This window comes from Fulmarus glacialis, unplaced genomic scaffold, assembly GCF_000690835.1.
Source record: "Fulmarus glacialis isolate BGI_N327 unplaced genomic scaffold, ASM69083v1 scaffold15106, whole genome shotgun sequence".
In the NCBI taxonomy this organism is placed as follows: Eukaryota; Metazoa; Chordata; class Aves; order Procellariiformes; family Procellariidae; genus Fulmarus; species Fulmarus glacialis.
The window spans coordinates 1-12417 of NW_009216359.1; the positions used below are offsets into that span (position 1 = coordinate 1).

Here is a 12417-nt window from a genome sequence, read left to right on the forward strand (position 1 = left end):
GGCACCCAGCGGCTTTACGAGAACGAATGTCACTAAATAGCTACAACAGCGGATGCGTTTTGATAGCCGTGTAAGACACCGTACTCAGTTATCTTGATTCAATCCTGCACTACACAGTGCCTGCCATTTAGAAGTAGACTTGTGGGTCCTCGTCAGTATGGCCTCTAAAATACCGTCTTCAGAGATACCTGCCCGTGTCAGCACCTTCAGCGGAGACCGCACACGCAAAGATCACTGTAGCAGAGTCTTCAGTCCTGTGATGAACTGACGTCTCTCTGATACTTCTTTTTTTTTTCCTGTTAGCTCCTAGAAAATGTTCTCCCCCAACATCTACTCCAGAGTACAAGATTACTAATTACATTTCAGTCAGCAAAGCGCAAATCCTAAATGTCCCCATTTTAAAACACGAAACAGAAAGAAAACCCAGGTAAGCTGCATTTTCTTTGAACAAGGAAACGGCCAGAACAATTTTCTGAGGGCTATTCATGTCAAGCAGCCACAGCTTGAGCTGTTCGAATGGCATGGGAGGTACGGTCGATCCAAGGGAGAGATCATCCGTTGGCTATAAGCTCTACTTCTGCTAAAAGCTCTGTCTCTCCAAATGCAGGGCTGACGCTACACCGCGGTTACTCTTCTTAATTCCAGGTATTGGAGAACACACACACACAAGACACAAGCACAAAATTTAAGTGCAGATAATTCGTTTATTGAAGTCCAAATTTACAACTGAAGTTTACAACTTTTTTTTTTCCCCAAAACAAAAGCTTTGTTTGAATTTAGGAAGAATAAATGTTCTTTTTAATAATGTACAGACTATATCTCTTAAATAAGTTAATATCTTTGAAAAAAGAGCAATATGTTCCTTTTTTAATGTTGCAGTGCAACTTACAACTTACACGTCTGTGCAATGTACCATGAGGTATATGCCCAGTGAGCAACACACAGTGAAGTTTTCCATTCATAAATTTTCATTGTAGACACACAAAAAGTTAACAAGTTAATCTGTGATAGAAAAAACGCAGCCAGTTACAGTAATTCACACAGAACTCATCTGGAAAGAGGAAAAAAAGAAACCTAATGTTCATTGCCTATATAAACTATCGGATCATCTCTCAACATAGACAAGTATAAAATTAAAAATACTGTTGTGAAACTGAAGAAATACTGTATTATCCAGGGGTTGAAACCTAGTTTTACCTGTATTAATCTAGAGCAGTTAATTTTCTCTCTCTGTAGCATCAATGAGCTGAGGGACTTTACTACGGTATAGGTGGAGCATCTGCTCATAAAAGCGCTTAAGCAAGATGGTGATTATAGAAAAGTTGCAGAATGCTCATAAACTGTGATATAATTCAGACATTTTCCCTGGCATAGACAGGTGGTTTACCATTACCTCTCAGTTCATCTCACAGCTGATTAGAAAACCAAGGCTGAAACATGGAAGATTACTAGTATTTGAAGCTTTGACACTTCAAACTTTTCAAAATGGCTCTAAAATACTTATTTTTCATAATGACAGAAAACATATATTTATTTTAGAAAGAATCAACCACAACATAACTTTGTGATAAATAACAGTTCTGCCTCTAATACATATATACATACTGCTTGTAAACAAAAAATGCCCACAGGTCATGGAGTCTCCATGATTTTTATACAAGGCGCTATAGATTTTTTTGTTATTGAAAACAGTCCTAGTGAAAGTTTGGTTTATAACCTCCTATTGCTACAGAAACAGTAAGAATGTATATTTACAAAGAAACAAAGACCATGGAGACCCCATAGCATTATTTGCTAACGATTTTAATTTAGTGGGGTTTTCAAAATACACATTGTCAGCATGTTCAGATTTAATTAACAGTACAGGTTGAACACCAGCAGTACGATACTCTAGTGCTTTGGTATTTCAACCCCTGAATATACAAAGACATTACTACAGCCTACTTCACAGTTTAATGCAAGTAAAGTGCAAGCCATAGTACAAGGGTGTCATACATTTTCATACATGTAAGCATTATCTAAAAAAGGCTCTCTATACAAGTTTTATTAGCTACTTTAGTAAACTAGACAGAAGTCACCTATGGCCCAGCAATTAATGGTCTTACAAGGATATTTTTCTTTGTAATACAGTATGTGTCAAATGTAAAAAGTTTATTAATACTAGTGCATTTCTCTTATATCCTAACCTGTTTTCTTTTCGGATTTTTAAGCTGAAATCCTTGTTTCTCAGTAAAACAGAAGTCTTAACTGGTAACAGGGTCTTACTGGTATTTTGGCCAGTGAACAAGATTTGTTAAGACATATTTGTTTCGTGCTTGCTTGCTCGTGAAAAAAATGCAATAGAGTTAATATATATAATGCGACATCCTTATTTAATCTGCAGCATTCGGACAGATGCATTTACAGTTAGTAAAAAGATCTGTATTAATACCCTCACCAATGCCTGAGAATGAACAATATTCTAGAAATGTGAGGACAGAAGCTAGAGGGCCTCGCTGGTCAAACAACGGTTTGTTGACGTATTTTAGCATTTTTACAACATTGCTTTCTTTCAAATACTGCTCATCCAGTGGCATTAATGCACACAGCAAAGTCCCTAATTGTCACTTTTAACACTTGTATGTGTCTGATAAAAATAAACTGTCTGGCCTGCATTAAGAATGAACATGGTTCTTTTCCTGAAGATAATGGCGGGCAGTATCTGTATGAATTTTTTAAATACTTTCATTAAGAGTAGGTCCCGGTAGTATATCAGCTGTCTCAAAAACTGATAAAAGCTTAAACAATATTATTTGTAATACTCCTTCTGAATGTGGAAGTGTGCTATAACCCATAAAACACAGAAACTAAGCTGTAAGAAAATGCTTCTTCGTCTATTAGTTATATCGAGAATAGAGTCGCCAGCCTACACGTCAGTGAATGGAACTGATCAGAAGTACAACTTCTGATTATGCTTATATGTAACGGGAGTAAAGAAAATAATTTTTAAAACCAACTAAGAAAATACAGCTTCCTAGTTTTTGTTTAAACAACAATGTATTTTCCATTCATCAATAGATACCGCTCTGGTTTGATTTTCAGATGCATGCCCAGTTAACACCCATTGAGACCCTCAGCCACACAGTGTGAATTTGTCTGGGATAAGAGGAGATGGGGAACCTATCCCCACAGTAGCTTGCCTGAAAAAGCTACTCTGAACTTTAGCTTTAGTGAGGGAAACATCCAAGATTAATATAAATTAGTTAGATAATAGTGCTTCTTCAGTCTTTCCTGTTATTACCTATTTTTTGTACTAGTGGTAAATATCATTTGCCAACAGGGAAGATGGCGTGTTGTCTCTAACGAGATTTTAAGCTCAGTGATCTAAGGCATGTGGTATGTGGAAAATCTACAAACCTACACTCCAAGCAAAACACATTGCTATAATCTGTACCCTTCTGTCTTCCCTAGAAATGCCTCATTTCCCTATTGTGAAAACTAAGGAGAAATAAAAAATCCTTTATGAGACCAAGTTACCACTTATTTCTCTAACATTACGCTGCAGGAACTTGGGTGTGCCCAATAATACAAACAGACCTGTGCTCTCTTTCTTAAGCAATCTCTCCAGGACTGGATCCAGAGACAGTAGTCAGGATCTCTGTAGAGGTACAAGATTTGCTTATGCTAACACTGTAGTGTTTAAACTGTAAATAAAGTTGTTTGGTAGGCATCGTTTGTATTATAGTTTTAAGGGTAGCTGTCAGACATTGCAGATGGGGCTTAAGTTTTGTCGATCAGTTGCTGCATCTTGCCTTGGCCAAGGGCTGTTTTAAACAACCCACTTTTGAAGCACTTTGGCCCCAATTGCATGAAGAGTTTGTCCAAACCATTGGTGAAATATCAAGAAATAGCTGTGCCTGGCAGAGCTGTCCTGCCTCAAGGGAGCAACAGCCAAGGTTTACCAGGCTGTAAACAGCCCCCAGATATACATCACCTTGGTCATAAGTACCACTAGTTTCTTGCAGAGAAGAACATTTTTATTACTTTGGAAGACAAGTAAGACTACATGATGAAAGAATATGGCAAATAAGGTGTTTGATGGGCTTAGGTCTGCTTTGGATTACTTGATATAAGATAAGAGATACAAGAATTTCCTTCGTTTTCCTCAGATTTGCATTAAGTTAAACAATTTCTACCAGATTCTTCATTTTTCTTCCAGAAGTCCTATTAACATTCAAAGTGAAATCTTCTAAAGGTCACCAGTAGAATTCTACAAATTCTGATAAGGCTGAGCACTTCCCAATGCCTCTGTAAAGTAACCCTTTCAAAGGTACCTTTACTATCCTTCACAAAACCTTGGATCAGAGAGTGAGTATTTTGGCCTGGAAAGCTATAACTGCTGAAGATAGTAAGAATAAAGTTAAGTGGCCATGTACATCTAACAATTCTCTGCAAAACTCATTTCTTTTTCCTTGGAAAAAGCAAATGGTGCACCACATTTCTAGCTCAAAAGAGAGTAGGCCACATCTGAGTATTAACTGACTTATATTCAGAATTCCCTGCTTGGAAAAGATGGAAAATCTCATCCTCCAAAATCTTTTAGTAGCAATTGATCAGTCTTTTCTTATGTTGCTAAAGCAGTTCATGATGTGTTTGAGAAAGTAGAACTGTATCAGAAGCTGATGAAACAGCAGGGTGGTTTTTGCCAATGAAGTGAAGCAACCTCCTGTGTTACGGAGGGTAAAGACGCCCTGTACAATCCAAGGCAGATTGATTACTGTGAGGGCAAATGTAATCCTGCCTGTACTGTCACAGAGTGTGGGCCCAGTATTTCTACATTATTTGTATTCAAGAATATGGACGTATAGACTGATGAGAACCTCCTCCTCCTCCTTTGATTACTTCTTGTTCATATTAATTAGAGTAAGCTCAGGAAAGTTTTCACTCAAAGTAACGAAACCAAGAAAAAGGTCTCAGTTTTCTCAGGAAGTGCTGCTGAGATAGCTACTAAGATAGCTCTCAAAGATCCGAGATTTCAGTGAGTACAGAATAGTATTAAAAAAGGAGGGGAATCAGTAGCTTGGGGGGAGCGTTAAATCAATTATAATAAAAAATAGCCAGTAACAAAAAGACTAAGCTTGTGAAGTCAAAGAGAAAGTCTGCTGACTGAGGGACGTTTTGCCTGCAGGAATTCTGAATGAAGACACTAACTTGAGTAAGATCTGGATAAATAAAACACATTGAAATGATCTCTTTGTGTAGTTTTATCTAAGCATTTAGGCAGGAAATCTAGTAAGTTAATAAATGTGTTGTACTGGTGCTGTATATTTCCCTTGATGAACTCAACAGCAAAGAAATTTTTTTTTCCTCATTTAAAAGTGTCTGATCAAAACTAGCATAATAATTTCAGCTGCATTGTACAGTGCGTTTAAGTACCTTTCGGTCCAGGAGAATTTGACATATTTTAATACATAAGCAGGATTTGGTGCATGGATTTTAAATACAATATCTATATTGCACTTTGCATTCCAGTCAAAGATTGTGAAATTCCAAATAATTGTGCTATGGTGACTTTGTACATGACTTTCTATAGTATAGCTAGATTAGTACCTAGATCCAGAAAGAAAAAACTAGTGGTGGGGAGGGAAGGGCTGTAGTATGGAGTTGAGTATGCATGCAAGAAGTATGACAAAATTCTTGAGAAATGTCTCTCAAATGCCAGCTGACATTTGTGAAAGAATAAAGTCTTTGTATTGCTTAATTTAACAACTAGATTTTCTTGCTCTAAGGCATAAGCAATGCTAGACAAATCTTTCAAACTTTTCTCCCAGTTAATCTTAACCCCATTATAGGAAATTTCTCCGGTGTGTCTCAGTTCACCTTATGAATCTCTTGGATAATTTATCTTGACTTTTCAGTGCAAATCATATTTGATGACAACTGCTCTCCAAGAGCAGAATACAGACTCATGACTCCGAGAATTTCAGAATAGATGAAAGATTTTAAAGATAAGCTGAGCAAAAATATGATCTCTCAACTTTTTATCTCATCTACTCATATTTCAGAAATTTTTTTTTAACTTTCAGAAATGAAAATTGAGATTGTCTATTTTCCTCACTATTTGTGTTATTTTTGCAAAATATATCTTCCTAATGATGTTTGTCATTTTCAGCAGTATCTGTAAGTAGCATTTTAGAACGGAAATAGTTTGTTTCATTGTCTACTAGGGACTTCATTGAATAAGCTCAGTGGACAATTGTCATTTCTGTCTTGAGTTACAATACAGGAACATTTGAAATCCTTTTTGAAAGCTATTTTAAAATCATATAGATCTTTTTATTATGAAAGCACAAACCGTCTTTTAGTTTTGAAACAAAATGCATGTTTAAATTTCTTTATGAATATAGAAAGTTCAATCCATTTAACTAATTCTGTGACCATCTGTCACTGCTTGCACATACAGTATGAATTGGTTTCTAAAAGGCTTCTGTACTTTACCCCATTGCTTGCTTCACTGCATAATATTTCTCCCACATTATATGAAGGACAGTATTAAAAAATAGTGAAATATATAACTTTTAGAGATCTGATATGAAAAGCTAGACAAATTCTCTCTATTTATGCTTCTGCTATTCAGTTGTCAAGTAACTACAGTGTTCACATAGTAAATACATTTCAATTTAGTTCTATGTTTTGCATGAATACTGCAACTCCAATATCGGTGAAACCTGTGGTGGCAAATTTTTTGTCTATATTTCCTGTATCTTTTTATTACATCAGGTACTTAGACAGAGGGTGAAGTGCATGTTTAATATTCAAGCAAAACATATACTACGTGATCCTGCTCCTCTGAAGTCACCGGAGTTTTGCTATTTACTTCAATGGAAATGTGATTAAGCTCTGATGCGTGCATTTAAGGAGCCATTGTCTTCAGTGATTCTTAAGCATAGAGTTGATTACTATGTTGAAGCAGGCCAAATATGCCTTCATGTTGTATGTTCTATCCAAATGTTGTTATACATTGGTTGCAGTGATGCTGTGGATCAATTGCCTGTGTGATGCAAAGAACTCAAAACAGCTGTCAATAATACCTCTCTACTAAAAACATCTTATATTGCTATAGACTATTACTTGTTTAATCACTGCATCTACTGTGGTTCAAATAAATGCCAGTGCAAATGAGAGTAAAAAACAAATCTGAATTGTGTGTCTTCAGCTGCTATATTGGGTTTACATGGCAAGGTTTTGGTAGCAGGGGGACTGTAGGGGTGGCCTCTCTGAAAAAAGACCAGGGGCTGCTCCCGTGTTGGACACGGCCAGTTCCAGCTGGCTCCAAAACAGACCTGCTGCTGGCCAAAGCTGAGCCCATCAGGGAGGCTGGTGGCGCCTCTGTGATAACTTATTTAAGAAAAGGTAAAAATGCTGCACAGCAGCTGTGAGAGAAAGGAGTGAGAAAAATGTAAGAGAAACAACTTTGTATATATCAACATCAGTAAAGAATGAAGGGGACGAGGTGCTCCAGGTGCTGGAGCGGATATTCTCCTGCAGCTTGTGGAGAAGACCATGGTGAAGCAGGTTGTCCTCCTGCAGTGCGTGGAGGACCACGCCTGAGCAGATATCCATACTGCAGCCCGTGGAGGACCCCATGCCTCAGCAGGTGGTGATTCCTGAGGGAAACTGCAACATGTGGAGAGCCCACACAGGAGCAGGCTCCTGTCAGAACCTGCAGCCCGTGGAGAGGAGCCCAGAACAGGAGAAGGTTTTCTAGCAGAAACTGCAGCCCATGGGGGACCCACGCTGAAGCAGTCTGTTCCTGAAGGACTGTACCCCATGGAAAAGACCCATGCTGGAGCAGTTCTTGAAGAACTGCAGCCCATGGGAGAGACCCCACGCTGGAGCAGGGGAACAGTGTGAGGAAGGAACAGCAGAAATGTGTTATGATCTGACTGCAATCCCCATTCCCCATCTCCCTGTGCCACTGAGGGTGGAAGGAGGTAGAAAAGCTGGGAACGAAGGAATGAAATTGAGCCTGGGAAGAAGGGGGGAAGTGGGGGAAAGGTGTTTTTAGTTTTGTCTTTGTTTCTCAACAGGAGAAACTCTCTCTTTTTAATTGGCAATAAATTAAATCAATTTTCCCCAAGTCAAGTCTGTTTTGCCCATGACGGTCATTGGTAGGTGATCTCCCTGTCTTTATTTCAACCCATGAGCTTTTCCACCATATTTTCTCTCCCTGTCCTGTTGAGGAGGGGGAGTGAGTCCGTCTTGGTGGGCCAGCCAAGGTCAGCCCACCATAGCTGCTTTGTGGAGACTGAAACAAACAGGATACCTTCACCCAGTTCTCGCTTTGTGAATAATTAAATCTCTTCCTAGATACTAGGACCTCATTGAGATAATGTTTTTTCCTATATTATATTGAACTGTATGAGTTTTACAGTTCTTGATGTATGAGACACAACTAGGTTTATCTTGTGAAAAAATTACCAGTGAATGTCTATGTTTAAGTGAAATGGCATCAACTGTATTCACATCCCCTTTGTTCTGCTTTCTAGAAATATTCTAGCAAGCACAGTCAAATGCTTGATGTGAATGGGTGTTTGAAATTTATGTTCAGTAGCATTCAGAGCAATCTTTTTTTTTTTTTTTTTTTAAGAATACAAGTATTTTCTCCAAAATCTGATTATTAGAAATCATTCTCATCCAGGCAAGGAAGTGAAATACACTATGTGACTTGTGTGTCTTCCCAAACCAATCAATACAGATTGGTTTTCAAATGACGTGTTGAGTAACTTCACCCACTTGCTGATGTACTACTAACAGTTAAAAATTATTGCCAGACATTATATAATTTTGAATAATTTAGCCAGCTCTAGATGTCAGTCTATTACAGAATTTAATTGATTAGTTCAGGATTTTTTTAAACTTAATTCTCATCCTTGAAGCATCAGAGCTTTTTTGAATTTTGTGACTCACAGTCATGTGTCACTTAAATTCACAGTGAAGAAACCTGCAGTATCTACCATATTCAGCGCAGATGGTTTTTTTCACCATGAAATACTTCAAATTATATTAAAATCAGTTTAAGTTGCAGCATTAGTGAACAACCGACGTTGTTCTACTCATGTCTTAATCTCTGTGCCATACCTGCTTGCTTGTGTTCATTCATTTTAAAGGCAGGCACAGTATGTTACAAACACAGTATCTAAATGGCATGTACAGTATGCCCATAGGGCCAGGTTGGGATCTATTTGCTAGATGTACAGTGTACATTTTAAGGCACACCATAGGGATTGAGTTTACATTTTGATAACTCTGTCCTTTTATTTGCAAAGATGGTCACTACCTGGAAATGTTGCAAAAATAAACGCTCATCTCTAAGAGCGGCCAATGTATTTGTTTTTTTATTTTATATTTTTCTCAAGAAAAAAATGTGTGAATATGTGAACTTCAGGGCATTTTAAACATAAATGTCAACTATTGTGTTACATTTTATATACATAGATATGTCTTCATATATATCTAAATATATAAAATGATTGTAGGAGCTCATACTATAAGCTTAGTTTCAGTACAGTACTTTAAATATACTGGTATTTATTTTCTGTTACACTTCTGCACTGCTTCTTTCTAATGCAGAGCTTGATACAGACATTGGTTGATAATAGCAAACAAAAAAAAATTCATAAAGAATATTATTGTTTTATCATGCAATGTCGTAGGCATCCTGTGGCACTATTCTCTTATCCAACTTATTTACAGTACTGCTGAGTACATTATCAATAAATATTACAGTGTTTGTCTTACTCGATTTTTCATGGCACCCAGCAATTATTCAGGACATGAGTCCTGTCACACGTGAGTTTCAATGAATGAGTGTGTATGTGTCAGCATTGGTGCTGAGGTTGCAAGTTCAGATGCTCCATTTTGAGATTTCACAGCAGCACTGTACTCACAAATGTCCAGGAAAAACTCATAGTTCTTTAGTTTCCAATCTTTAAACTTCATTGATGTTAAGTTGGGATCATCCAGAAGGCTGTTGATAACTGTGAGGTCCCCTTCCTTTGCCTATCAAATTCCAGAAAGACACAGTACACGTCAAAATGAAACTTATGCCACATTTTGTATTTCGGCACTTTATTTCTTCTTTCATTTTAATGCAAAGTGCTAGGGAAACTACTACGGACACTTGAATCTTTTACCTATATTCAGGAGCTATTACAGCTTAAACTGTTTAACAACTGAGTTCTTGGCACTTTCTACAATATGCCTATAAAGAGTGCAGAATTTTTTTTTTTTTTCCTTAAGCAGAAACATGTTTGTTTTCAAGTATTCTTAGTTTCTTTGGAACTTAATTCAAAAGCTACAAAGAAAGCCTTATCCATGGAAAACATGAAGAGATTATACTTTTACTAGTTTATATTGCTCATACACAAAATTAATGATAAGGCCTTACTTTTAAAGTGCTCTTGAGAACTCTGATGTGGTGAAGCTTTTCATTGATAATTGGATCATTACATCTCTTTACAAAAGACTTGCGGAACTCCTGCTTGGTGGAAGGACGCTGCTCTCCAAAAGCTGACAAACTAGCTTGTTCCAGAGATTTGTATAGCTCTTGCAGACCATCTGTATTTTCTCCAATTTCTTTTATGTTTTCTGAAAGAAAATAGATAAAGAAACCTAACAACAAATTTAATCATTCAGATGAAGTCTCTAAAACTAGCAAGCAATACTGCAAATTGATGTATAAAGTAATCCTATAACACAGTCTTCCAATTTTTGTTTTGATAAAACAAGAACATTTTGATCAGCCCCAAAGCTATATTCCTAGCATTACATCCAAGCATTTTAAGTGCAAACTCCTGTGTAGTGACTGATGAATTTGCCAACATATAACAGTTCAACCGCAAAAACCTTGCTGAGAATAATGGCAATATTGCTCTGGCACTCAATGGCAGTAAAGAGGATCAGAATATCTACAAAAGCTTACCTTCTGCACAGAAACTATTATGCCTTCTAATAGGAATTTTGTCTTCTAGCTTGTCATCTGTTCCTTCTATGGACTTCATACATCCCTTACCCCTGATATCTCTGTTTCGGGGAAGGCTTTGACTACGTTGCTTCTGTGGCCTGCTGTGAGAGCTATGTCCCCTTTGACATTCCACCAAAGGGAAAGGCCCATCCTGCTCATAATTATGACGTCTTTGTACTGGTAGCGTTGCTTGTCTTCGTCTGTCTGGTGACATTCCAGGTCGGCCACTCATGTACTCTGCATCAGGAGGAACAGTCTGAAGAAAATGGAGCCCTGAACTGGTTAACGGAGTCTCTATCAGATCCTGCCATGAGCGTCTTTCTCGGTAGGGCGGTCTGCACCCTGATGAGTGTGTGCTTCCTGCTACATCTTGTCGAGAATCCTCAGCAGAAGAATGAGAATATGTTGATTCACTTGAAAAGTGTCGACCATGTTTGGCTTCAGGGAATGGACTTGAAGAATTCACCTGAAAAGATACAAAAGCATCTGACTGTAAGACTTTTTGAACAGATCCAAGAAAATGACTATAGCGTAGAACATTATATGATATATACTAATAAAATGGACGATGTGTGTGTTTTGGTATGTCATAATATGAACCTCTGTAAACAGAACATAACTGGCAGTGAGATCTTTTATGCAAGTGCTATGTTTTAACCACTCCCTATTCTTGTTTTGCACATTCTCTGCCCATGAGCAACTCCTGCTGGAAAGAGCAGTATAATACTGGTACAGGTTTCCTGAAGACCTGTCCAGTTTATGCTCAGTCCAGCAGTGTGCTGTGAAGACATGAAAGCCCCCAAAAGAAACCATAATTGGATTTCCTTTCTTTTTTTAGGGGATAAGTATCCAGCCAAACAGAAAAAAAAATTTCAGCACCCAAGAAGATTTTTTAATTTTGGGGGACTGCTGAACTTGTCAAATTATTTTAATTAATTCTGCTGGGTCTGTGTATAATTTTAATTCAAAAACAAAGAGAAAGGCAAAAAAGTGGAAAAACAGAAAGGGAGGGGCTTAACCTGTATCCCAGTTGATAAAACAGCATCACATGGGTGAAAATCAGTCTGAACTTCACCCATGTGATGCTGTTGTCTCAGTCACTCTTTCTTTGGTGCTGGCTGTGTGAGGATCGTGTCATTCACGCTGAAGAAAAATCTGAAAGAAAAATAGAGAACAGTCCTATCTGTGCTTGGAAACATAGAATAATTATCACAGCCTATGTTCCGTATAATAGAAATGTCCTTATTTACTACTAAAGCCTGTTTATATACAAAATGGTTTTTTTCTCCTCAGTTATCAAAACCTGTCTATACACAATATATTAGAAGTATTTTTATCAGCTGCTTAATATCTTATGACACTAACAGAAAATACTGTCACTACTATGATATTGTACACAATGCTTCATATTG

The 12417-nt window shown here is 37.5% G+C and overlaps 1 protein-coding gene across 1 annotated transcript in view; it reads right to left on the reverse strand.

The window, feature by feature from the left end:
• Positions 1 to 9190: 9190 nt before the first annotated feature.
• CNKSR2 (connector enhancer of kinase suppressor of Ras 2) overlaps positions 9191 to 12417 on the reverse strand; it is a gene marked incomplete at its 5' end in the record, with an annotated part of 137356 nt that continues 134129 nt past the window's right edge. The window contains 3 exons of the mRNA XM_009579277.1: positions 9191 to 10041; positions 10430 to 10617; positions 10964 to 11471. Coding sequence (XP_009577572.1) covers positions 9826 to 10041; positions 10430 to 10617; positions 10964 to 11471 — 912 coding nt within the window. The remainder of the gene's footprint in view (positions 10042 to 10429; positions 10618 to 10963; positions 11472 to 12417) is intronic.